At 47.6% G+C, this 26,909-nt stretch overlaps 1 protein-coding gene across 3 annotated transcripts; it reads left to right on the plus strand.

The window, feature by feature from the left end:
* Window positions 1-25,829, plus strand: ATOX1 (antioxidant 1 copper chaperone). 3 transcript variants are annotated; one of them, XR_002480739.1, is made up of 5 exons: window positions 1-117; window positions 6,744-6,819; window positions 9,752-9,920; window positions 19,518-19,573; window positions 25,769-25,829. XR_002480739.1 is itself a non-coding variant. In XM_021697224.1 (4 exons), the coding sequence occupies exons 1-3, from the start codon at window positions 112-114 to the stop codon at window positions 9,874-9,876; spliced, it is 207 nt and encodes a 68-aa protein (XP_021552899.1). In that variant the 5' UTR covers window positions 1-111; the 3' UTR covers window positions 9,877-9,920; window positions 25,769-25,823. The 3 variants fall into 3 exon arrangements, 2 of the variants coding, with proteins under 2 accessions (XP_021552899.1, XP_021552890.1); XM_021697224.1 differs by lacking the exon at window positions 19,518-19,573 and having other exon boundaries at window positions 25,769-25,823; XM_021697215.1 differs by lacking the exons at window positions 19,518-19,573; window positions 25,769-25,829 and adding an exon at window positions 12,420-12,650.
* The last annotated feature ends 1,080 nt before the right edge of the window (window positions 25,830-26,909 follow it).

The raw sequence follows: 26,909 nt of genomic DNA on the forward strand, positions 1-26,909 counted from the left end.
CCCAGCCCCGGAAGCACAGCCGCGCGAGCTCTCCGAGCCGGCAGAAGCGTCGTTCCCGCAGCCGCCGCCGCCGCCGCCACCGCCGCCGCCACCGCCACCACATCCACAGTCATGCCGGTGAGTGCCTGCTCGCTCCCGCCCCGGGCAGACCCGGGTCCCCGGCTTGTGCCTCGGCTGCACCGCCGATCGGCCACACGTCACTCTGCAAGGGCTCAGGCCGCCGCCGGAGCTTTTGCCTCTCTTCTCACTCCTTCCCTCCCCATCTACTTCCAGCTTCTGCGACCCTCCAGAAAATCCGATCCGAAAGGGGTTTTATGTAGGAGTCAGGCCTCAGAACATCGGAGCTGCAAGGCCTCCAGGTGTTACAAGCCCAACCCTTCCCTGCATAGACGGGGAAACTGAGACCCAGGGAGGGGGCAGAGTCGCCGAGATCACCCAGGAAGCGGGTGGCGAGCTGGAACTGGGACGTCTAGTCCCTGTGCCTTCCCCCTGTTTGCCCCTGTCTGCGGAGCTGGCTTGAAAGGGGGAGTGGGAGAGGGGGTGGGGTGGCTATTGCCTCCTGGGCGGGGCAGGTTTTCAGAGATCCGCGGTTTTCTTTCCTACCACCTGCCCACTCGCCCATTTTCAGTTCAGCCCTGGGCGACACTGACTGGAGACAACAGTGCTTTTAACCTTTCCTACCGATCACTTTCTGAACCTGAACCCATGAGCGCATGAGAGGTTAAGGGACCTGCTCAAAAAATTGCCAGTTGAGGGACGCCTGGGTGGCTCAGTTGGTTAAGCGGCTGCCTTCGGCCTGGGTCATGATCCCAGGGTCCTGGGATCGAGTCCCACATCGGGCTCCTTGCTCAGCAGGGAGCCTGCTTCTTCCTCTCTCTCCCTCTGCTTGTGCTCTCTCTGTCAAATAAATAAAATCTTTAAAAAAAAAAAAATTGCCAGTTGCTCAAAGACAGGGTTTGGGGAGGAATGAGCAGGTCTTAGGGGCCTTTGCCACTCACTCAGTCTTAATGCACATACGTGGTTGCTCAGGGTCTCATTTTGTAGATAAGAAATTAAGGACTTTGGCAGATAAAAAGAGAAAAAGCCCAGTAACTTACTGGAGGTCTCCTTTAGGCGTTGGGTGGAGCCAGGATTGAGCCCCTTATCTTCAGGCTCCCAGTCTCTCCTGGCCTGACCACTTGGGAAATAAATGCCAGACGAAAGTAGTTATACCGGATTGAGAGTAAGCTGTGATGCCAAGCACGTCCTGTAGAGCCTGGTTGGGGTCATGTGGTGGTTAGCAGTTTCCCCCAGGGTGCCTGGTTTATGGCTCTGCTTCAAGTGGATACCCAGAGGTGTCCCACAGATGCCCTGTGTCTTAGCAGCCTAGCTTTGGGGAGCTGGCAGGTAAGCCAGAGGCCCCCTGGGCCAAGTCACAAACATCTCAGGTGTCATTTCCGTTGGGTCTTGCCAGGTGCCTTGAGACAAATCCTCAGCACAAAGTATGGACAAAGAACCTGACGTTATCAGCCCTCCTACTTGAGCATATCTGCCTGTGGCAATGTTAAGAGGACAGCATTAGGGGTGCCTGGGTGGCTCAGATGGTTAAGCATCTGCCTTCGGCTCAGGTCATGATCCCAGGGTCCTGGGATCGAGTCCCGCATCGGGCTCTCTGCTCAGCGGGGAGCCTGCCTCTCTCTCTTTCTGTCTCTTATGAATAAATAAATAAAATCTTTAAAAAAAAAAAAAAGAGGACAGCATTAATCACCCTGGGACTAGGATAGTCAAGGTCACTAGGTTTTTGTAGAGGGTGGAAGTGAAGGAAAGACCAGTTTGAGGATCACTCTATACTCTGTTCACTTCTGGAGATTTTGACAGACAAAAGACCCTCCAGAGCAGATGGTCAGAATGAAGAGGGCACTTGGCACCACATCACAAGATGAGAAGCTGAAGAGAGGAGGGTATTAGTCAAGGGGCTGTGGTCAAAACTGGTCAGCATGTCACCTGAGAGGTTTCTCAGACAAAAACTTGGAATCTCAGAAGCCTCTTTGAAAAAATCTGTGCCCTTGCTTGTCAACTGCGTGACCTTGGGCAAGCCGCTTTACCTCTGCCTTTATTTCCTCATCTGTAAAATGGGGATAAAATCTGATCTCAGGGGACTATTGTTAGTATTACCTGGAAAAACGCCAGTAAAATACGTAGCATAGCCAGTCCCCAAGAAATGGTAGCTCTTGTGTCAACCTAGGACAAGTGGGGTAGAACTAGAGGCAGGCAAGTGTCAACCCCATTTTAAGAAGGACCACAGTGGTTAGGAGTTTAGGCTTTGAAGACATTTTCAGTCTGGGCTCTGTTCCTCACTAGCTGTGTCACCCTGAGTGAGTGACCTAACCTCTGAATCTCAGCTCCCTTGTCTGTCAGGAAAGGATAATAATGGCCATCTCATGGGGACCTTGTGATGTTTAAACAGGGTAATGTGTGCAAAGTTAGAACAATGCCTGGCATGTAGTCCTATTCAAATATTAGTATTCGTGAACTAATCGACGTTGTGTTCAAAGACTAAATATCCTGGATATTTGAGAAAGACTTCCTTCTCTGGGAGGGGGCTGGACAAGGTGACTCCACTGCATTTCTGCCCTTCCAGTTCTGAGATTCTGTTAAAGAATTTTACAGTTTACTGGACTTTTTCATTGCTGTAAAGGACCTTAGAGGTGACAGGCTTGTCTGAGGGGCTGAGGCAATAGGGGGCTGGCCTTGGGATTCTCTGTAAAGAATGGATTACTCTGTCCTTTAAGTAGATTTTCTACCACCCCCGAATGGACTTGTGCAAGTCCGAGTAGAGGGAAAGAGCACCGACTTGTAACGTTGGCCACCCAGAAGCCGCCTCCTGGCTTCTGACCTCTGTACTGTGGAGGATGAAAGGGGACCCGTGCTCTGTAGGTAGCAGCAGAAAGCTTCACTTCTCTTGACTTGAGGTTCTTGGGCAGCATACACTTGTTCCTCTTCATGAGCTGTCCCACTCCCAGAGCTCCTGCTGAGAGTCAGGGTCACAGGATGGCACCTGGCAGCACTGTTGGCAGCTCCTCACTAGCAAAACGTCCCTGGAGCCAGGAAGGCCTGGGTTCGCATCCCAGCCGCGGCACAGACTCGCCCCATGACTGTGGGCAGCTCCGTGAACCCCTGGGAGCGTCAGTTTCCTCCGGAGTAAAATAGGGTCTCTAGCTCCCTTCCCAAGCGCAGTGAGAACTGAGATTCTGTGTACCGAGCATTTGGCGCACAGGGGCACTCAGTAGACTTAGGTCTTATATCGGTCTTGCAGACCCTTTAAGACTTTGGGTGGGTATCCAGGTGCAAACCATTGACAAATCTGGATTGTTTGTTGGTTATTCTAGAGCAGGAGTCAGCACACTTTTTCTTAAAGGGCCAGGTGAATGCTTGAAATGCTTTAGGCTTCACGAACCATCTGCTGCCTTTACAGCTACTCAACTCTGCCATTCCAGTGTGAAAGTAAGCCAACAGGCTTAGCAGTGTTCCAGTAAAACTTCATAAAACCAACTCAGAGTCCGGCTGTAGTTTGCCAGTTCACATTCTAGAACAGCATCTCAAACTGTAATGTGGGCAGGAATAAACTGGGTGTCTTGGAGTTGTTTTTCAGTTTTTATTTTTAAGCAATCTCTCCACCCAACCTGGGGCTCGAACTCACGACCCCAAGATAAAGAGTTGCACGCTTCTCGGACTGAGCCCTCCAGGGTGTCTTGTTAAAACGAGGATTCTGATTCAGGAGGCCTGGGGTGGGACCTAAGATTTTGCATTTTGCAAGCTCCCAGGTCACGCTGATACTATTGGTCTGAGGACCACACCTTAAAGACAAGATTTTGGAATACTTGCTACAAATCCTGTTTTCCAGAATTTGTTGTGGTTGTTGTTAAGTAGTCATACAAGCTAAAGGAATCAGAGGTGTTTAACTAGAAGAAAAGAAAAACTAACCATTTTCTTTAAGGCAGGTTTTGCAGATTTGGCCTCAGTAAAATAGTGGAAAACCAAACTCTTAACTCTTGGTCTTAGTTTCCCCTGGACGGCATGATGATTGAAGCCAAACCCAAACATGTTCTGAGACTTGGAAGGAGCTTGAGAAGCCATTAGTCCAATTTTTCTAGGTGTGTGGCCTTGCCTCCCTGTGTCTCCCCAATGGGTTAAAAATGGAGAGAGTCCCAGGGCCCAGCCCAGAGCCTCAGAGCTGATAGAGGTAATTGCTTGCAGAGTTGCATGTCCTCAAGTCCCCAAGTGATTCTTCTGTGCACTGAGCTTGAGGAAACTTGAGTTGGCTAATACCTTTTTGGTAAGATAAGGTGACTGGGGCCCTTAAGGCGCAGGGATTTTTTTTTTTTTTTTTTAAAGGCACAGGGATTTTTGCCTGAGGTCTTCCAGCGAGAAACATTGATATGTCCAGAATTCCAATTGAGGTAACAAATTTGAAATATTTTGGAATGCTTGGGTGCCTGGGTGGCTCAGTCAGTTAAGCATCTGCCTGCCCCTGCTCAGCGGGGAGTCTGCTTCTCCTTCTCCTCCTGCCCCTGCGCCCACTCAGCTCACGAACTCTCTCCCTCTCTCTCTCTCTCAAATAAATAAAATCTTAAAAAAAAAAAAACTTTGGAATGCTCCATGAAACATGTAGCCATTGTTTTTTGAAGTGAAGGAAAAGAGAGCTGTGGATCAAACTAATAATAATGCAACAGCTAATTTTTCACCCAGTGGAGACTACTAGTAGGTTCCAACCTCTTAATGTTTTAGTTACCTTCTGCTCCTGAGGAATGACCCCACATCTCGGTGGTTGAAAAGGGTAAACGTTTATTAATTCTTAGTTTCTGAGAGTCGGGAATCTGGGGGTAGCTCTGCAGGGTGTCCCAGGCACGGGGTCTCTGATGAAGATGCATGAAGATGGGGGCGCCTGGGTGGCTCAGTTGGTTAAGCGACTGCCTTCGGCTCAGGTCATGATCCTGGAGTCCCGGGATCGAGTCCCACATCGGGCTCCCTGCTCGTCAGGGAGTCTGCTTCTCCCTCTGACCCTCCCCCCTCTCATGTGCTTTCTCTCTCTCATTCTCTCTCTCAAATAAATAAAAAAAAAAAATCTTTAAAAAAAATAAATAAATAAAAGATGCATGAAGATGTCTGCCGGGCTGTAGTCATCTGAAGGAGTGTCTGCTTCCACAATGGCTCCCTCACATAGCTGTTGGCTGGACACTCAGTTGCTCACCGTGAGCACCTCTCCATAGGGTTGCTTGAGGGTCTTTAAGACGTCTCAGCCAGCTTCCTCCAGAGAGAGAGCAAGGAAGAAGCCCCGGTGTCTTTCATGACCTGGCCTCAGAAGTCACATAACATCACTTCAGCCATATTCTGCCAGACACACACCAACCCTGAGACATTGTGGAAGGGGACTTCTCAAGGGCATAAATACTCAGGAGGTAGAGGTCACTGGGGCCATCTTGCAGGCTGGCTCCCACACTTAAAATGATTGTCACATTCACTAACCTGGAGAAGGGACTCTCACCCATTTTTCAGATGTAGAAACCAGGGCAAGAAGAGTTAAATAACTTACTCGTGGTGGTACAGCTTGTAAGTGCCAGAGCTGGGGACTGAGGCTGGGCTTATTTCCAGAGATTTTAAAATAGAAGATGTAGGGGCACCTGGGTGGCTCAGTTGGTTGGGCGACTGCCTTCGGCTCGGGTCGTGATCCTGGAGTCCCGGGATCGAGTCCCGCATCGGGCTCCCTGCTTGGCGGGGAGTCTGCTTCTCCCTCTGACCTGTCCCTTCTCATGCTCTCTCTCATTCTCTCTCTCTCTCAAATAAATAAATAAAATCTTAGGGAAAAAAATAAATAAAAATATAAAAAATATAAAAAAATAAAAAATAAATAAAATAAAATAGAAGATGTATTGGTATAGTAAATTTTGTCTGAAAGCAAAGGAAGGACCCAGAGGTCCTCAACCAGCTGTGTCAATCATCTGCTCACTCAACAAAATGTAGTAAGCACCTACTGTATGCCAGGCGCTGTTCAAGGATCGGGTCGCAGCAGTGAACTGAACAAAGCTTGCCTTCAGGCCCTTGGAGACTATAGGATGTTGAGCCCATATGAAGAGTCGAGGAGTCTGGGTCCCCTTACTGGCCCAGCCTCCGACTCACTGGGAGCCCAGGCAAATCCCTTCCTGGGACTCAGGTGCTGCCTTGGACCGTGAGGCACGTGGGTGAGCACAGTGATCTCCGTGTATCAGAATACCAGAGACACTTATTAGCCACGATAGACGCCCCAGCCCACGCTCATTGATCAGAATAGTTTTCGCAAGTTCTTGGATGATTCTAATGCAGATGATGATCTTCTGCTTATAAATAAGACCACCAGATCAGCATTGCTCAGAGGCCATGGGCCCACCTATGTCAGAGCTGTCGGTGGTCTCAAGAACCAAGATTTTGAAGGTAAGACTTTAAACTAGCTTCCCAGGTGATTCTACTCATCGTGTGCTAGACACTGCTGAAGGATTTGTAGGGATTATCTCATTGAATACAACAGCCTGTGAGATGGAGGAACCCTTTCTTAATTCCACTTTACACTCTAATAGAGTGGGACTCAGAAACAGGCTGCTGGTAAGTCTGATGACAGCCAGCCTGGCCCTGTCTTCTCTGCGTTCTGTCTTGGCCCCTGGGTGGGCCTGCATGCTGGTGGGGGGTGTGGGTCGTGCCTCAGGACTGGCTCACGGTCCCCTTTGTTTTAGAAGCACGAGTTCTCCGTGGACATGACCTGTGAAGGCTGCTCAAATGCCGTCAGCCGGGTGCTCAACAAGCTGGGAGGTGAGTGAGTGGCCCGCGGGTAGGGGTGAGGTGGGGGAGGCCGGTGCCCTTAAATTGCGTGCAAATGCATGCAGCCACGGAGCCGGAGAGGCTTGAGTTGAAGCCGATAATAACAGGACGACTAAAATGTATTGAGTACTTACTTAGCATGTGCCCAGTACTCTGCTTGGTGGCTTCCTGTGGACCGCATCATCTGTTCCTCACCAGAGCCATTTAGGTGGCTCCTTAGACTGTCTCCATTATAAGCAGGAGGAACTGAAGTTCAGAGAAGTTGAGCGACTTCACTGAGATCTCAGAGTAAAAGTGGCAGAGCTGGGATTTGGCCACATAGTCCAGCTCACGGTCCTGGCAGCACTAGTTAACATGCTGGTGATCTTCGGTGTGATCATTTTGCAGATGATACATTGGAGTGTCATTTTCTATTAACATTTAGAAAATTGTAATATTTTTAAAAAATGGACTTTGACTCAAGTCACATGCAGAAGTCCTAAAGCGCCTCTTCTGGACATATTTAGAAAACCGTTATTCTCATCCAGCCCCCTTGGTTCTCAGTTGGGGAAACTGAGGCCCAAAGAGGGCTGGGGTCTGGCCCTGGGGCTCCATGAGGTAATGACTGAGCTGTGCTCAGAGTTCTGGTGGTGCTGGGCAGTCCGTCTTCTAAGATTTTTCACGTTTAAAACTCAAATAATACCCAGATTTCAGAGGGCTTCCACGTGGATGTGATCCCATTAGCACTTGGAGCATTCCTCTGAGCTGCTGGCCTTTCCGTCTGTGGAATGGGGATGTTGACACCAGAGCCCGGGAGGGGAAGGCACTTGCCCAAAGTGAGTCAATGGCTGGTTTCTAGTCCTGGAAACTGGAATCCTAATTTGAAAGAATCTGAAGCAGGAGGAAAAACCTGGCTGCTGACTTGCCATGTAACTGGGGCCACCCTAGCTGTGTGTCGGAGTGTCGGCCTCTGTCAGCTTCTGCTGTGGATCCTGTAAGAGTGAAACTCTGCTCGAAAGCCCCTCCAGTATGATGTGGCACGTTCCAGATGAAGTGAGGGGTGAGGGCGGGCCTGCTTTCACTCTTGACGGCTTGAAGACACCCGACCAGGAATCTGGGCTGCAAGGAACACCTTTGAAACCCACTGGGGTGGGTGATCCCAGAGTTTCTTCCAGCGCTATGATGCCACCAAAATATTTGTTCCAAAGAGAAGGGAGACACTTCTGAACCAAAACACAAAAATCCAGTGTGCAGCAAGGACACGTTACATTTTTTTCTCCCTCAGTATCCATTCGGTACAAATTGCAGACATTATGACTAAATCCTGTGCCCTGGGCTTTTAAGGCTGTTTGATGTTTGGGGATCTCCCTTTGAATTTGGATGGGTTTCTCCCCATCTTTGACTACTGTCCCCACTTGGGTGGCCTCTTGAGGTCAGAAGGATTAGTTGGAGCCTTAGATGAGCAGTGCTGGGCCTGAGGAATCACAGCTAATGGCATATGGGAACTGGAGAGACCATAGGGGCTGGCCACCCTGAATTCCTTCGTGTGCAGATGGGGAAACAGGCCTAGAAGGGGCAGGACCCACCTGTAGTCATCCAACAAGTCAGTGGTGAAGCCAGGCCTAGAACCTCTCAAGGGCTTTCCCTCTGCATTCCATTTTCTCAACAAGACACATTCTAGGTGTTCCCATGGACTGCTCTTCGGGGAAGGGAGGGTGGCTTGAAATTGACACAGCCCTTTAGGAGGGTGGTTTTACAATATCAACACTTAAAATGTGCCAGTCCGTTGTGCCCCCGTTTCCATTCTGTAAATTCATGGTATAGAAATATTTTCACAAGTTTTATATGTTCAGGTACGTTCACTGTAGCGTTGCAGCGGGGCACTGAGTGGATGTACGGGGCGTCCACACTGCGGAATGCAGTGTAGCTGTTAAAAAGAGGATGATGGGGGCGCCTGGGTGGCTCAGTCGGTTAAGCGTCTGCCTTCGGCTCAGGTCATGATCCCAGGGTCCTGGGATCGAGTCCCGCATCGGGTTCCCTGCTCAGTGGGGAGCCTGCTTCTCCCTCTCCCTGACCCCCACTCAAGCTCTCGCTATCTCTTTCTCTCAAATAAATAAATAAAATCTTAAAAAAAAAAACTCCGGGGCACCTGGGTGGCTCAGTCGTTAAGCGTCTGCCTTCGGCTCAGGTCACGATCCCAGAGTCCTGGGATCGAGTCCCACATCGGGCTCCCTGCTCAGCGGGAGCCTGCTTCTCTTTCTCCTCCCTGCTCATGCTCTCTTCTCATTATCTCTGTCTCTCTCTCAAATAAATAAAATCTTAAAAAAAAAAAAAGAGGATGATGTAAGTCTGTGTATACTGAGATGGCAAGATCCCCTGGACACTGGAAAGTGAAATATAGCAAGACCTGTTTATAGAGTACAATGCCGTTTGGGGGAATTACTTTTCACTTGTCTGTCTGGGAGAAAGACTGGGTAGATGCCATGCTGTTTGTAGTGACTTCTGGAGGCCTTCCACTTTCTAGTTTTATTCAGAAATGTTTGCTTTTTTTTTTTTTTTTCAGTGGTGTGTCTGTGTTAATTACTTTTGAAATTAAAAAGAAGAAAAAATTTAAAAGAAGTCCCAGCCTCAAGCAGGGATTGGCAAACTATCGTCTGTGGGCCAAATCTAGCCCACAGTCTGTTTTTGTACAGCTGAGAATGGTTTTTCATTTTTAAAGGGGCGTAAAAGCAATACACAGAGAGAGAAGATGATGCAGCTGAGTCCATGTGGCCCCTGATGCCTAAAACATGACTCTGGCCCTTTATAGGAAGAGTTTGCTGATCCCTGGCATGGAGGAAAGGGGAAGGTGGTTGTGAATAAGAATTCTAGAGCCTGAACTCTCTGGCTCTGATTGGGAGGGTCTCTGCTTCCTCCCTACACACCTCACTTCCTTTTCCTGCAGGAGTTGAGTTTGACATTGACCTGCCCAACAAGAAGGTTTGCATCAACTCTGAGCACAGCGTGGGCATTCTGCTGGAAACCCTGGAGAAAACAGGAAAGGCTGTTTCCTACCTCGGCCCCAAGTAGCAAGGGCCCGGACCCCTGGGCCCAAGATGGACCAAAGGGAGCAGGTGGGTAAAGCCCCAGCCCTTGTACAAAATATGTCATTATCTAATGCAAATCCCACGTTCCGGGAATCCTTACAGCCCCCTGAGAGTACACAAGAGCACTGTGTTATGTCTCCCAGGGTCCCTTTTATGACTTGGGGAGTGCATCTCGTGATCAGCAGGGGTTAAGTATAGAGCGTAGAGCTTGAGCAATGCTTTGATAAACTGTCCCATCCAAGAGGACCCTATGCCCTGGGCATCATGCTCCTGTGCCCTGACCAGGTAAGTTAATTCAACTTCGCCTCTCTCCCCACCCGGAACTGGTGTCAGCTTCCTGAGCATACCCTCTACCCCGACTGGTACAAAAGCAGTCCTCAAGTCCAGGCTGGATGTCCCCTTTAAATGTCCACAATCCAGAGAGGCACGTAAGTGTGGCACTGTGCCGAACCATTCGCTGTGGAACCAGGACAGACCTCACTGACTGATCCAGCGCTCCTTCCCTCTGTACCCTGCTCCAGAATCCTTCACGGCACAGAATCCTTCCCTCCCTGGCTGTCACTGCCCTTGTCGTGCTTGAATTACAGTGACTGCCACATCCCTGCCGTGGATCAGGGCTCAGTGCCATTGAGAAACATGAGGCCTGGAGGGGGGAGGGGACTTGACCCAAGCCCCACACAGGCGAGTGGCAGAGGCAGGGTGAGAGGCGTCCTGAATCAGAGTTCTTTCGTGGCCGGTGGCCTTGTCCCTGTGTGTGGGCCCACGAGAGCTCCCCAGGCAGAGGCCAGCCACAGCTGACTGGTGGGCTGTGGCTGTGTCCTGTGTAGGGGGTGACATCACATGACATCATGTCAGATGCATCTGTTTTCCTCATCCCCTTTTTGTCCATGGACACAGCCCATGGTCAGGAATGAGCCCAGGATGAATAATGATGTCCTCATTTCACATTGTGACTTTGAATACTTCTTACATTCTGGAGACTCAGGCCTTTCATCTCTAAAATGGGGCCACAACCTCTATCCTGTTTTCCTGCCATGGGGGATGGTTACTGGGAAATCCCTCTGAAAATGAAGGATGATCCTCAAAGAGAAGATACGTTTCCACCATGCTGCGGATCAGTGTTGGTCACATGGTTCCTGAACCCCGAGGGGTTTCGGAGGAGAATGATGGGTGCCACTCTGGGCCCCTCCATCTGTCCCTGGTTGCCCTGTTTCGTAAGGGGCCTCTGTGTCAGTTTATAAGATTGTGGTTGATAAAAGTGCTCTGACAAGACAGGATAGAAGGAGGGAAGAGCCAGAACTTCCTGAGTAGGCGAACCACATGGGGGAGCCCCAACATAGGCTTCTCCCTTTGGAGACTCCTGGCCCCAGCATATGAATCTTGTTCAACTCCTGCCAGTTGTAAACCATGGGTAACTTGATGTGTGTTCTTCTCATAGTAGTCTTTAAATTTATTGAGGTGAAGTTCACATAACATACAATTAAAGTGTACCATTTAGTGGATTTCCTGCATTCACGATGTTGTGCAGCTCTGGTTTCAAAGTTTTTATCACCCCAGAAAAACTCCCCGAACCCATTAAGCGGTCACTCTCCACTGCCCCCTCTCCCAGCCCCTGGGAGCTGCTAATCTGCATTCGGCCTCTCAATTTGCCTCTTCTGGATGGTTCATTGAAAAGGAACCATACAGTTTCACTTAGCATAACGTTTTCAGGATTCATCCAAGCTGTACCACGGATCAGCACTTTATTCCTTTCTGTGGCTGAGTAATTCTCATAGTTTTTAATTAATTAATTTATCTTTGCTTTTTTATTATGGAAGTTTTAAACATATAAGTAGTAAAATGAATCCCTGTGTACCCATTACCCAGATCCACTGATTAGTCATTGCCATCATTGTTCTATTTCATCCAAGCCCATTATTTTGAAGCAAATTCTAGATAACAGCTAATTTTATCTGGGCAAGCATGTTAGCAAGCAATGTGTAGTATGGAAAGGCTCCTGCAGACTCAGATGGACAGCACTTGGTGATTCTCACCCGTCAAGCGAGCTTCCCCCCGCCACATCCCTGCAGCATCTGTCTGCGTCTGTTTTAAGACACTCCCCAGTGATGGATTTGAAGCCAGGTTTGGGACTCAGAGAGAGAGAGTGTTTCTGGGTCATAAAGTCACCTCGACTGTCTGTTCATCGGCAGATTTGTTTGCTGGTGATTTTGTTCATTCTCTTCCCAGTGTGAATTGAAACAGGACAGGGAGAACCTACCATCCCAGCAGCCCCGGAGGTTCCCCAGGAGAAGGCGTTGGTGGAGCTTGGCTTTGGCGAGATTAATGGGTTCCAGCCAACCCGACTATTACAGACTGGGTGGGAGGAGAGTGCAGGGCTGAATGCTGCGGTGCTCGTTCTGCTCCAGCACCTGGGTTTCCCACTTACCTCCCACAACTGCCCCTTAGTGAACCTCTGCTGCTTTTGCAATGCCTTCATGTGCACAGCAGATGGTGCTTTCCTTCCACCTAACTTCTCGTCTCTTCCAGGGCACTGATCTCCTGCCTTCCAGACAGACCAGGGGCCTGGCAGTCCTGCTCAGCGATGGCAGTGACCCTCACTTGCCCTGCTCCTCCCTAGCTTCCCTGCAATAAAGTTGAGCCGCTCTTGTTGAAGGTGTTGTCTCTTGCAGTGTCTGCATATTACTTGCTCACATGCTCTGAAGGAGTAATTACAGTGCTTACTAGGGTTGGAGTTCTAAGGGCTCCCCACTGGGAGCACCAGGCCTGACAGATTGTGATTCTTTGCTCTGTGATCTTCGGCAAGTCATTTCCCCTCTCTGCACCTCACTTTTCCCATCTACAGATGGGAAGCCCCAACATAGGCTTCTCCCTTTGGAGACGTTGAAGATGTTGGGCCAGATGGGTGATCCCCTTTGTTTTCAATATTTTGAAAGACTTCTATCATCAAGTGCATTGCACTGAAGGGATGTTAAATCTTAGAGCAGTTAGAAAAGTGGGTAGAGGCTTGTAGACAGACTGCCTGGGATAGAGTCCATGCTCCAGTACCTCCCAGCTGGGCCAGTTAATTTCTTGGTGTGCACAGGCTTAAAATGTAGTAATAGCATCCGCTACAAATGGCAGCCGTGTGGATTAAATGAGGTGACATGTGTAAATCACTTCAAGTGGTGCTTACCAGTTAGACAGTAAACATTCTTTATTCACTCATTTGTGTGTATTCCATTAATCATAGGTCTATAGAAATGGCAGTTAGGATTCCAGTCAGCGTAAAAATGGTGTCTCACAGAGTTCATTCAATTATGTCAAAACAAAGGGTATGTTTTACTATGTGTAGCTTTATTTTATTAAAAACTATATATTTCTTTTAAACCAGAAGTTCTCAAACTTTTATTGTCTTAGGAACCTCTTAGACTCTTAAAGATTATTATTGTGTATCTCAAAGAGCTTTTGCTTATGTAGGTTATGCCTTACTAGAAATCAAATTTTTGAAATGCAAGAATACACGAGCCCATATCCCATTAGCCACTGGGACTAGATGAAGCCATTGCACATCTTTAGATTCTGGAAAATTTCACTGTATGATTGTAAGTGAAAGGAAAAGGCATCTCATGACAATCATTTTCCCCCCCTTTACCTTCTGAAAGGGTTTTGGGTACCCCACGTTGAGAATCGCTTTAGCCACTTATGGGGCACTGATGGGGGACCAGCGGTGCTGGGCTCAGATGCGACCCAGCTCTGAAGCTGACCCAGCTGTGACCTTAGATCCGTCCCCTCATGTCCCCAGAAGCAGTTTCCTCCTCTGCACGTGGATAATGCCTGCACCTCAGGGAGCTCTGTAGCCAGAAATAAGACTCTGTTTCAACTCTAAGCTGTGTGCTAGCATAATTTTGGTCCCCTTACGAGATTATGAGCTCTCAACCATTTCTGCCTTTGTGGCCCTCAGCACAGGGACGCTCCCAACCCTCATGGTAGCTGGCTTTCTTGGCCACCAGATGGCAGTGTCCTTTGGGTTGGACCATCAGGAGAAGTTTAAGACCGGTACTGTGGATTCTGGGAGGATGAACCTGAGGGTTTTTCCATTTTTTGGAGCCTCCCAGGAGACCTGGTTCAGGCTGGCTGGCCCATTGAGAACGCCCCAGGATTGAGGCGCCGGTGCTGCTTGGGACGAGTGGGCCTGGGAGGAGTTCTTCCCCACCCCCCGCCCCCCATCCGAGTTTCCAGCTGAGGCCCTTGGTTCTGTTCTTTGAGGCTCCAGAAGGGCCTGGAAGCTGCCCCGCCTATCAGCCGTGCAGTTGGCTGCCCACAGAGTGAGACCAGCTGGCAGGGTGCGGGCTTCTGTGGGGGTGGGAATGGGGAGCCGATGTGTCCACGTACGACTCAGGGCCTCCTCCAGCGCCTGAGCCAGCCCTCGCCGCAGCCAAACCGCTCCCGGGTCCCCTAGGTATCGGGCTGTGGGTCGTGCTGCCCCCCTGTAACTGGAATGTTCTCCGCCTGCCTCCCCACCACCACCTTGTCTCCATGTAGAAATTCCTTTCCCTCCCTTACATACCACAGCTTCCATGAAACCTCTCCACAACTGGAAGTAATTTATTTCTTCTGGCCCTCACAGCATTGATCCCACCAGGTTCAGGGTTGGGACAAAGCTCTTTGTCCACGTGTCTTTCCTGTCCTCCAGCATCAGGCTAAGCACAGAACAGGCACCGAGCGAATATTTGCTGGCTGTGTAATAGGTACCGTTGGGAGGGTGTTTATTGTGCGTCGTGCCCTTAGTTAATGTCATTCCATCCTGTCAGGTCCCCACGAGACAGTGGACGAGGACAGACCCTGGTGCATGGTAGGTGCCCAGTAGGTGTTTGTTGGGTTAATCTTTCAGAGGAGGAGATTGCCTGGTCTAATCCTTTCAGCAGGCTTATATTTTTGTCAAAGGTCCCTGGTGGTGAGTACAGCAGCCTAGAGTGGCCTCTGGGGTGGTCCCAGTAACTGTCATTGTCATTGTTTCTGGGACTGATGGGGTAAAGCTCCCAGCCACTTTGCCTCTGTCAACCATCCATCCTGTGGCCAAAGCCTTGGTTTGTCTAGTGCTGACCGAGCCCACAGCGACAGAGAAGCCATCTACCCCTCAAGGGGCTGGAGGTAGAGCCTGGGGCTGGACGTGAGTGAGACTGTGTTCGCCATGGTGGTGTGGGCCCCAGAGGGAGCCCCTCCACGTGCTGAGTGAGCTTAAGCTAGTCACCTTCTGTCCTGACCTCCTGTTAAATACAGGATTTTTATTTTTGACTGTTTTTTTTTTTTTTGACAGCTTTATTGAGGTATGATTCCTTCCATTCAATAAATTGCACTCATTTTAAGGTATGATGATTTTTTTAAAGATTTTATTTATTTATTTGACAAAGAGAGACACAGCGAGAGAAGGAACACAAGCAGGGGGAGTGGGAGAGGGAGAAGCAGGCTTCTCGCGGAGCAGGGAGCCCGATGCGGGGCTCGATCCCAGGACCCTGGGATCATGACCTGAGCCGAAGGCAGATGCTTAACGACTGAGCCACCCAGGCGCCCCTATTATTTTTTTTTTAATTTTATTTATTTATTTGACAGAGAGAGACACAGCGAGAGAGGGAACACAAGCAGGGGGAGTGGGAGAGGGAGAAGCAGGCTTCCCGCTGAGCAGGGAGCCCGATGCGGGGCTCGATCCCAGGACCCTGGGATCATGACCTGAGCCGAAGGCAGATGCTTAATGACTGAGCCACCCAGGCACCCCAAGGTATGATTTTTTTAAGACACAAACAAACACATACTCATGAAATGATCACCCCAATCAAGATAGTGACTAGATCACCTCGGAAAATTTCCTCAGGTCCCTTGGTAATCCTTTCTACCCCTCCCTCCACCCCAAGCCACTACCATTCTGCTGTCACAATTAGTTTAAATGTTCTAGACTTCTATATAAGTGCAATCATACAGTACATACTCATTTTTTGCCTGTTTTTTTCCCATTCAACATGATTATTTTGAAGTTCATCTGTTATTAATGGGTATCAACAATTCGCGTCTCTTTATCACTGAATAGTAAGTATTCCATTGTATGGCTGTGCCACAAGCCATGAGTGGTTATTCATTCACCTATTGATGGACATTTGAGTTGTTTCCTGTGTTTTATACTGCTGTCTGGTACTGGCAAGGTCCCCCAAGGGCTCCGCAGTGCACAAGGGAGAGTCTCAGTGGGTGGACTCTTCCAACCCAACCCACCCAGACCCAAACCAAGGCAGCTCAGCTGATGGTTCTATCAACTTGGCTTTCTCCTTCAGCCCAGGCCTACATCCTCTGGACTTCAGCAGCTCTGGATTCAAATTCTTCCTTCACCACCTAATAACCATGGTAACTTGGGAAAGCTACTGATTCTTTTGTGCAACTCAGTTTCCTCACCTGTAAAATGGGGGTCATAATAGTACCTACCCCATGTGGCTATTGTGAGCCTTAAGATCATCACATGCCAAATGCTTGCTGACGGCATTCCACAAATGAAGCTTTTTGTTTGAACAAGAAGTTTCACCATTATACAATTTGAAGTTTGAAAACTGAAATCTGAAAAGCTTCCGATCTCCCTCCTTTTGGCCGTGGCAGACTACAAAAAGTAAAAACGGAATCTCAGCATTGCACCGTGTGGGTGTGAGCAGTTGGTTCGGGTCGCGGTCCTCTCTTGTGTTCTCCTTTAATTAGTGCCAGTCGCCTAAAAACCTCAAGTCTGCAATTTCTAGGGAGTGTCTGTCAGAGCTGATTTTAGATTTCCATGTCCTTAGGGGCTGTGGCTACTTAGTTTAAGTGGACAAGATGAGTTTCCTAATCTGCTACCTAAGATGGGGGAGGTCTACAAATCTCATGAAGGCCTTGAAATAAAATATCAAAGTCTCTGGAAATAAGGATCTATCTCCCCTTGGTCTGCTTATCAGAGGTTCCTAGCATCCTGATCCTTTTAGAATGGTAGATCCCCAGACAGCTAGAAGCCAGCTGTATCTTGGATAAGAACGCAGGCTCTGCAAATGGGTTCAGTCCCAGCCTGGTTTTTCACCAACTGTGTGAACTTGGGAAAGCTGCTTAACTGCCCAGGATCTCAGTTTTCTCATCTATAAAATAGGAATAATAACAATACCTTTTTCTTAGAGTGAAGTGAGTAATGCACACACACAAAGGGTACTCAGTTTGGCTATCCTTACCATCGCAGGATCCTAGGGAAGGAGAAGACCTAGGTGGTCATCCAACCCAATGTCCACGTCCCCTAACTCTGATGGGTGGCCCCAGGGCCTGACCTGCACACCATCCGTAATAGGGAGCACCACTAGCAGCTTGTTCTGCCCTGGACAGCTCTGTGAGGGAAGGATCTGGTGTCGAACCCATCCTTACGTTCCTGGCAGTTTTCACGACTGGGGCTGGGTTAGTCCTGCCATGTGGCGCATCAGTCTAGCCCTTCCCTGTGGTGGCTCCTCAGAGGCAGAACATGCTTTTCCTTTCCTATGCCTATCACCCCTCCCTGGCCTACCTCACGAGGAGTATCCCAAATTCCCTCCTCAGCCTTTCCTTAGGGACAGAGCTGGAGTTAACGGACCATCTGGTCACTAGCCTCTTTGTTGATGCCTTCCTGATAGTGGGAGCTGAGAAAACATGGAAAAGGCCAAGCAGTTCTGGACCCCCACCGATCCTATGCCAGCCCACATGGTTCCTGGCTCAGCATGGAAAGAGCTAGACAAGTCCCTCAAACAGAGGGAACCTGGGCAAGTTAACTCCATCTCCCTTCATCTGGGAGATGCGGCTCCAGGTGGCACCTAATCCACAGGTAATACACACAGAGTGCCCAGCAATGCATCTCAAAATTCACATTTTTGAGGACGTGTCCCTGAATCCTACCACTCTCCACTCTGTAGAAGGACCGGGCCAGCCCAGTCAGGCCACACCCACCAGCAGACCTGGCTTTGACTGCTCAGTCACTGCTCCTCCCAGGATCCAGTTTGGAAATAGCCCTCACCAGGCAGTCGTTTGTGGGTATCTAACTCCTTTTTTGCTCTAAACAGAAGATGTGGTTTCCTCTATGTTCCTGGTAATTAGAGAGGCCAGAAAAGCCATTGAGATGGTAGGAAGGGCTGGAGGGAGAGGTGAAGCCTTCCGGTCAACAGCCAGTTATTAGAAGTTAGGTTTTTGGAGAGTCAAAGGTTATACGAAGATTTTCGGGGTGCCTCGGTGGCACAGTCAGTTGAGAGTGGGACTCTTGGTTTCAGCTCCGGTCTGATCTTGGGGTCGTGGGATCAAGCCCTGCATCAGGCTCCACGCTCAGCACAGAGTCTCCTTGAATTTCTCTCTCCCTCTGCCCCTCCCTGCCGTGAACTTTCTCTAAAATAAATAAATCTTAAAAAAAGTTATACGAAGATTTTTCAGCTGTGCAGGGGGTCGGGGCATGCAGAGGATCGGTGTCCTGACCCCCATGCTGTTCACGGTCAACTGTATATATAAAAAAAACAAAAATGGTTTCCCCATCCATAAATTAGAGATCATTGCATTTATATCACAGGGCAGTTCTGAGAATTAAACAAGATAATCCAGGTAGATCATTTACTACAGCGGCTAGTGTGTAGTAGGCATTCAACGAGCATTAACCATCTTATTAGTATTTTTGTAGCCTGCTTCTTTCACTAAATGTGCACGGCCACGCCTTTATCTCTAATGTCTGTTATCTGGGGCTGCTTCTGCACAGCACTGGCCGAGTTGAAGAGTTGCAACAGACACCATATGACCCACAAAGCCTAAAATGTTTACCATCTTGCCCTCTATAGAAAAATTTGTTGACTCATGATGTAGATCAATGATTTCGAGCTGTGTTCTATGGAAATCTAAGGTTCCATGCAGGTACCTCAGGAAAAAGAGAGTAGTAGATGGTGGGGCATCTTTCTACCAAGACTCCCCTTGTTTATTAAAATTAACTAGTTGTTCTACCAAACACTTAAGGAAGAAATTATACCAGTTCTCTACAATCTCTCTTAGAGGATGAAAACAGAAGGAATACTAATTCATACTATAAGACCAGCAATACCCTACCACCAAGACCAGACAGACATTACAAGGAAAGAAATCTATGGACCAATATCTCTTATGAACACAGGTGCAAAAATCCTCAACAAAATACTAGCAAATCAAAGCCAATGATGTCTAAAAAGAATTACAAATCATAACCAAGAGGGATCTATTCTAGCTATGCCAGCCTGGTTCAACATTTGAAAATCACTCAATGTAATCCAACATATCAATAAGCTAAAAAAGAAAAACCACATGATCATATCAGTAGATGCAGAAAAGCATTTGACAAGAGCCAACACCCATTCATGATAGAAACTGTCAGTAAATTAGAACAGAGGGGAACACCCTCACTTGATAAATAATATCTACAAAAAACCTACAGCAAACATCCTACCTAATAGTGAGAAACTTAGAGCTTTCTCACTAAGATCAGGTCCAAGATTAGGATGTCCTCTCTCACCACTGCTTTTCAACATTGTACAGGAAGTTCTTGATAACGCTATAAGGCAAGAAAAGGAAAAAAAGTTACACAGATTGGAAAGGAAGAAATAAAATTGTCTTTATTTACAGATGAATGATCATCCACGTAGAAAATCCGAAAGAGTTGCGGTTCAAAGAGCTTCCAGGTTGGTGCACACATCCATGGAATGGAAAGTGGTGCATCCCAACTCCACAGGGATAGAAGCACCTGTGCTTGGGACTCTCCCAGGCCTCTGCCTATGTATCTCTTCATCTGGCTATTCAAATGCAGCCTTTATCATATTCTTTAATAAACTGGTAAACGTAAGTTTTTCCCTGAGTTCCCTGTTGTAGTAAATAACCACATCCAAAGGGGAGGGAGTAATGAGAACCTCCAATTTGTAGCCAAGTCAAATAGAAGTTGTAGGTCACCTGGGGGTCTACCACAGATCTACTGCTTGGGACTGGCATTTGAGTAGGGGGAGTCTTGTGGGACTGAGGCTTTCACCTCTGGGATCTGATACTATCTTCAGATAGATAATGTCAGAATTGAGTTACATTGTAGGACACTCAGCTGGTGTCAAAGAATTGCTTGCTGTGGGGGAAAAAAACAAAAACCAAAAAACACAACACCCCACACATCTGATGACCAGAAGTGTCCAAAGTGTTCTGTGTGAATGAGAGGAGAAAGACACAAGAAGGGAGCTGTGGGTTTTCTAGTACAACCAGATATGGCAAAATGTTAAGATTTGTCAAACCTGCAGGTAGATATAAAGGTTTTTGTTTGTTTGTTTATTTTTTTTTAAGATTTTACTTATTTATTTGACAGAGTGAGAGAGTAGGGGGAGCAGCAGAGGGAGGAGAAGCAGACTCCCTGCCGAGCAGGGAGCCCGATGCGGGACTCGATCCCAGCACCCCAGGATCATGACCTGAGCTGAAGGCAGACGCTTAACCAACTGAGCCACCCAGGGGCTCCTGTTTTTTGTTTTTTTAAGCAGGCTCCATGGAGACCAACATAGGGCTTGAACTCACAACCCTGAGACCTGAGCTGATCAAGAGTCGGACACTTAACCAACTGAGCCACCCAGGGGCCCCAACACAAAAATATTAACTTTATTATCCTCTATATCTTTTTTTGTACATTGAAATATTCCATAAATTAAAAGAAAAAGCACTTGCTATATAAAAATGGAAAATATTGCCAACAGTTCAAAAGGCTATGCAATGAAAAATAAGTACCTGTTCATTTTAGATCTGTGATCCTCCTCCTCACAGAGACACTGCTTATTACCAATTTCATATTTATCTTTCAGGGTAGTCTGCAAAAATGTAAGCTTTTTCTTTTTTTTAATAGATTTTTTTTAAGATTTTTAATTTATTTATTTGACAGAGAGAGAGACAGCGAGAGAGGGAACACAAGCAGGGGGAGTGGGAGAAGGAGAAGCAGGCTCCCCGCTGAACAGGGAGCCCAATGCGGGGCTCGATCCCAGAACCCTGGGATCATGACCTGAGCCGAAGGCAGATGCTTAACGACTGAGCCACCCAGGCTGCCCCGCTTTTTCTTTTTTTTTAATTTAAATTCAAGTTAGTTAACATATAGTGTATTATTAATTTCAGGGGTATGCAAATGCAAGCTTTAATAACCAGAAGAGCTGCTCCACTCGGAAGCATACCTACACACATAAGTACATCCTAACACATCTGGATACACACACCTACATCCTTACACATCTGGATACACATACCTACATCCTAACATATTTAGATGTCTGATTCTACTCACCCATGTGGGGAGCAGGCCTGCACAATGAGGCCTTCTGTTTGGTCTTTAGGATCCTTTGTGATCCTTTATTTTGGACACTCACTATAAGCCACTCTTTGTTTTCTCTGTCAGTGGACCTGAACCCATATTGTGTGTCTTTCCCAATTGGTGATTATGTGGGCCTCTCTTACTAACTAGGATCAGCTTCTCTGGAGAATGATGGCTTATCTCTTTGAAGTGTCCTCCTCAGGCTCCTTAGGATGAAGTTTTCATATGCCAAACAACCCATATTTTAAGTCAGACCATCCCAAACGTGTCCTTAGAATTTGGTGAAAATCAGTCCAGCCATTTTTTTTTTCTTTTTTAAAGATTTTATTTATTTGACAGAGAGAGAGACAGCGAGAGAGGGAACACAAGCAGGGGGAGTGGGAGAGGGAGAAGCAGGCTCCCCGCTGAGCAGAGAGCCTGACGCGGGGCTCGATCCCAGGACCCTGGGATCCTAACCTGAGCCGAAGGCAGCCGCTTAACCGACTGAGCCACCCAGGCGCCCCCAGTCTGGCCATTTTCTTATGATATGGTACACAAGTAGATAAGAAGTCACAAGCTTTACTTTATTACATGAATAAATCTCCCACTGCTCCCCAACTCTGACCTTTAGGGGAAAAAAGAGAGAGAGGGAGAAAACTTACAAAACGAGAGCACAGTTGACCTTTGTACCTTGCCTTTTTTTCTTACTTATTACTATATCTTGAGATGGTTTTGTGTTTCGTATCAGTCCACACAGTTTTGCCTCCGTATTTATAGTATAAATACTGGTTCAATTTCATTTGTGAATTTACAAATATACAAATATACTTTTATCTTTTCTTTCTAAAACAAAGTCTTAATTTCTGTTAAGCGTAGGGTGACCAACTCATTTTTTTGCCTAGGATTTTTCTCAATCTTATCACTTAAAAGTCCTGTGTCCCGGAAACCCCTCTTCACTTTTTCCTAAAATGAAATCATTAGCCAAATATTGTCCATCCAAAATACGGATTTTCCTAGGACGTTTGCTAGTGTTGGGGGTTCCCTCACGCTTTTAGGTGGCCGTGTAGTATTCCGGGGTACGACTTTACCATAACTTTATTAAGCCCGCTTGCTACTAATGGACATTTTGTTTCTTTCTAGAGTTTTGCTGGAACAAACAAGACTTCCATAAATGTCCTTGCTTATTTGTTCTATAAACTGGTAAATTCCGCATGATAGTTTGTTTTGAAAATAAGGCTTTCCTGCTAAAAACAAAACTCAAAAAGCCACAAGATTAAAGACTCTTTCATCTTGGGCTCTCTGTGAGTCTCTTTTTCTTCAGGTGACTGACTGGGCTAAGAATGAGTTTAAAATGGGTTGGCAGCCAAGGTCTGGGAAAGAAGCCCAGGCACAGGAGAGGCTTCCTGGGGTGCACGAGGGAGAAAAACAGCCCAATGCTGTACTTCCCAGTGCGGAGGGGGTGTTTAGCAAGGGCAGTGGGAGAGGAGTTGGCCAGACTTCGAGGGGTCCAGTGTTGGCCAGGAGTAGGGCTGAGAGACTGGAGCCTTTCAGCTGTGTTCCAAGAAGAGCAGGGAGAGGAAGGGAAAACAAGCCCAGACACACACTGGGTGGCTGCCGGCTGGCCAGGCTTCTTGGTACAACAAGGCCAGTGCCAGGCGGCGAGGCCCAGCCAGCCATCCCCCGGGACCCCATCCCAGACTGGGCAGGGTTAGGTCAGTTCCGCAATTGCTTTTTGGGGCTATAAGGAATGGAGTTTTACGGAGTAGGGGATAATTCAGTACTTTTCCAGAAAGATGGGCTACCTGAGCCAGAAAGGTGATTTTCTAGTCATGGGGTGTGTGTGATATGTGTGTATCAATGCATCCTTTATCCTTCAAAGGGGCTGCAGCGTCACTTGCCAAAATGTTCTATGCAGGATGCTATTAGTGAAACACCAGATCCAAAAGTCAAAAAAGTTCTGGAAATGGCAAGTCAGTCAAAATCAAGCAAAAGTCTTCACTGTGGGGATTCTCAGAGCCTTCACTCTGCTGACACTGTACTTCCTGACTCTTTAAAAGGGGATGAAGTATACATTGTTTCCTAAACGTTGTGTCCTTGGAATATCCCCTGCCCCCTCAGGGAACACATAGTAACATCTTTACTAAATGGTGTTTGCTAATTCTAGTCCATAGGAAAAGGCAGAAGCCAACAGGCCTACCTGTAAACCATCCAAAACTCTGGGACAGAGGGGGCTATGGAATCTGGCCAGTGAGAGCTATCGGGTTCTGCCATGTCCTACAAAAAAGTGTGATGGGCATCTTTTTAAAAAATAATTGACTTTCATGAGCATGAGTGATTCCTCTGGAATTGAGTTAGGAGCAGCCCCACACTGGTGAAAACAGTTGAGTGAATATGGCAGAAGAGCTTGGGCTTGCTTCAGCCTGCATCTCTGCCTCTCAGTTCTTCTGGTCCCAGAGATTCAGCATCATACTTCACCACAGTGATCTCTGGGGCTTCTGTGTGTCAGGCTCAGTGCACACAGCACCATGGGAGAGATGCCCCACTTCATTATCATCTCCATTGTGTGGCCTCTGTCTGTGACTCCTCCGTGACCTTTGCTGGTGCATTTTGTTAGGTTAAAAGGCAAAGCCATCTGGGAAGAACCATTGCCAAGGTCCTTAGCAACCTCTCTGCCCTGAGATCTATGTGGCAAGAGCCAGATTCGGTGTTGGAGGATGGAATGTCCTGTAATAGAGGCTGTGTTGGCCATTCTTTCCCATCCTTGAGTCACTGGATAAGGTTGGTACCTTGTATCTAGGGTCCTTTCTCCTGGAAAGAACTAGAAAATGAAATGCTAAAGAGTCAGAGAGAACTTGAGTCTTCGTTCGCTCTGCCACTAATTTGCTGATTGACACTAGAAAGCTTTTCCTTTCCCCGAGCCTTACGTTCTTCCTCTGTAAGATGAGGTGGTCAGACTATTTCAATCATTTTCTAACTTTCTGATCAGAGGAAGACTTCTGTCAAAGTCTTAAGAGTCATCCCATCTAAAACAGATAAAAGTGCTCTTTAACCAAAGTGTTTTTAAGGTAATATTACATCATTATATTATGGAAGTGTTTACTATAAAAGTCAGGATAGAGGTGCTTTTAGGAGCAAGTAGTTTGTTGTCATTGGGTCAAAGCATACAGAGGGCTGCAAATTTCTTGACCTGAGTGGGAGTTACAAGTAGTGTTTTCCTTAGAATCTTTCAGTAAACTATAAAAATGTTACTAATATGTTATAAAGTAATCACTGAGAACACAACTGTGTCAGTTAGGTTTAGCTGCAAAAGGCACAAACTCCAAAATAAAAGTGGCTTAACAAGATAGAGGTTTATGTTTCCTTCATGTAAATCAAGTCTGAGGTGAGCCGTCCAAGGCACTCAGGTGAACAGGGATGAGCTCAGTGATCATCGAGGACCCAAGGCTCCTTCTCTCTTTTGTCCACCCCCACCTTCAACACTAAACTTCCAATCCAGGGCCCAAGGTGGCTGACTGACCTCCACCATCATGTCCACGTTAGATCCAGCAAGAAGAGGGATGAGAAGAAAGGCATACCTTCTCACTTGAACCCCTAGAAGTAGCACTCACAACCTCTGCTTACATCCCATGACCAAACCTTAATTACAAAGCCTTACCTAGCTGCAAGGGAGGCTGGGGAATGTAGTCTTTAATCTGAGTGGCCATGGACCCGCCCAACTGTAGTTTCCACAACAAAGGTAAAAATGAAAGAGTAGATTTAGGGGGACTACCAGCAGAATCTGCCACAATATATTAATGCATTATGGTTTCTGATGTGTTAAAATTAATGGGTGAGTAATGTGGGTGTCTTTGCTGTTTTTCAGTCATAGTTGTAAATATAGCTTGAGGTATACAAAATGAAATGAATATTAATAGTTTATGGCACTGTAGAAGCACTCAGAATGCAGCTTAAAACCCCCTGAACTAGAAACTCCCTAAGCGCTTTTCCAGCGTTGACATTCTAGAATTCTGTGAAAGCCCTGCCCCCTTCCATGAGCTTATGAAGGGCTTTCTCTCTGGGGACTGGCAGCGGACTTCTCCTTACCTTCAGGACTGAGAATTGTGCTCATTGTTTCTTCTGAGTCATCACACCCTGGCCAAATATCTTGAAAAGCACCCTGTCATTCAGCTGCTTCCCCAGAGGAGGTGTAGTTTACTGAGGCACTGAAATTTCCTGTGAATTAGCTGTGAATTAGCTGCGAGTGGCTCAGACTTCCTCCAGATTTTCAGAGATCTTTATAGTAGAAGGGCCTAGCTTTGGTTCAACTCTTTCATATTTTCAGAGGAAGAGGCACGGATCCAGAGAGGTTGAGAAGATTATCTGAGGTCACCAGCAACTTATAGCAGGGCGGGGCCACGTACTGACTTGTCCAGATGCTTTCCACCACCACTAATTACAATAGCTTTAATTTAATGTACATGTCCCATGTGCCAGGCTGTGGGCTAAGCACATCACATGCAAGATCTCATTTAATCCTCATGAAAACCCTGAGAGATAGGTTCAATTTCTTTTTTCTTTTTTGGTCATTTTATAGACCAGGAAACTGCAACCTCGATTTGCCCAAGGCCTCACTGTTCCTTGGTGTTGGATCAGAGTTTGGACTTAGACAGTGCACCTGCAGAGCCTGCTCTTTGACCTCTATGCTAAGAACGACTGCCTTCCACTAATGGTCTTGGAGTGAGGAGGACAGACTACTATGGAGCAGAAGCACCTCATCACCACTCGGGTATCACATCCGTTCAGACCCCCTTTGCCCCCAGTCTGTGCTCCGTCAGCAGCAGCTTGATGTCTAATTCAAGATGTCTCAGCACAGGGAATAACGTGCCCTGAGGTGTGGATACCAAACTTTCCAGCAGAGCAAGAGCCCGTCCCTCAAATTTACCACGACCACCTGTCCTGTGTGTCCTACGCTGTCTGTGTGAGCCATCCTCCAACACTGCAAAGGTGACCAAATGGAGCATCAGGATCTGCGAACATCCTGACCTTAGGTGTGGGGACACATCTCATGACCTCCCCCATCTCTGGACTGTCTCTGGACCTTGCCTGAACGCCTGCAGCAGGTCCCCCTCCGTGACAGGTTTCTGTGTTGTATACAGGGCCACCACAGCCCCAGGGCCTTTCTGCCTGTTATCACTCACTTTTCCCCTGGGCAAAGGAGCTGAGGAATTGTCCGGCCGAATGGACAGCAGGAAGCTTTCGGGACTTGGAGCACCATGGAGTTGCTGTGGAGACCTGAGCTGTTTAGCTCACCCCGGCTCTTCAGGTTTCTCCTTGTCCTCCAGCACAGGAAGCTTCTAATCCACTCCAGAGGCCAAGGAAGGATGATGGGATGAGGTAATGGGCCTGAGAGACTTTATCTTCGAGAAGGTTCTGGAAGGGCCCAGGGGCCGAAGGTATTATTTTTGTCCTTAGGCGGACCACCTTTCTGAGAGGAATGTTGGTGGGGGTTGGGCATGCTGGGCAGCCCGTTCAGAGGACAGGGGGGTTGGGACAGTGAAAGGCCATCAGCACCACTGACCTGTCTCTGTCAAGAGCATAACCCTGGAAAATCCCAGAGCTTCACATGGCCCAGTCTGTGCAGAGTCCCAGTGGAAGAAAACAAAGTCCCACAGTCACAAGTCATTTTTAGAAGCTCTATAATCTTTACTTCTGTATCTCTAAGAGCATTAAAAAGG

The sequence above is a fragment of the Neomonachus schauinslandi genome, chromosome 7 (assembly GCF_002201575.2).
Source record: "Neomonachus schauinslandi chromosome 7, ASM220157v2, whole genome shotgun sequence".
In the NCBI taxonomy this organism is placed as follows: Eukaryota; Metazoa; Chordata; class Mammalia; order Carnivora; family Phocidae; genus Neomonachus; species Neomonachus schauinslandi.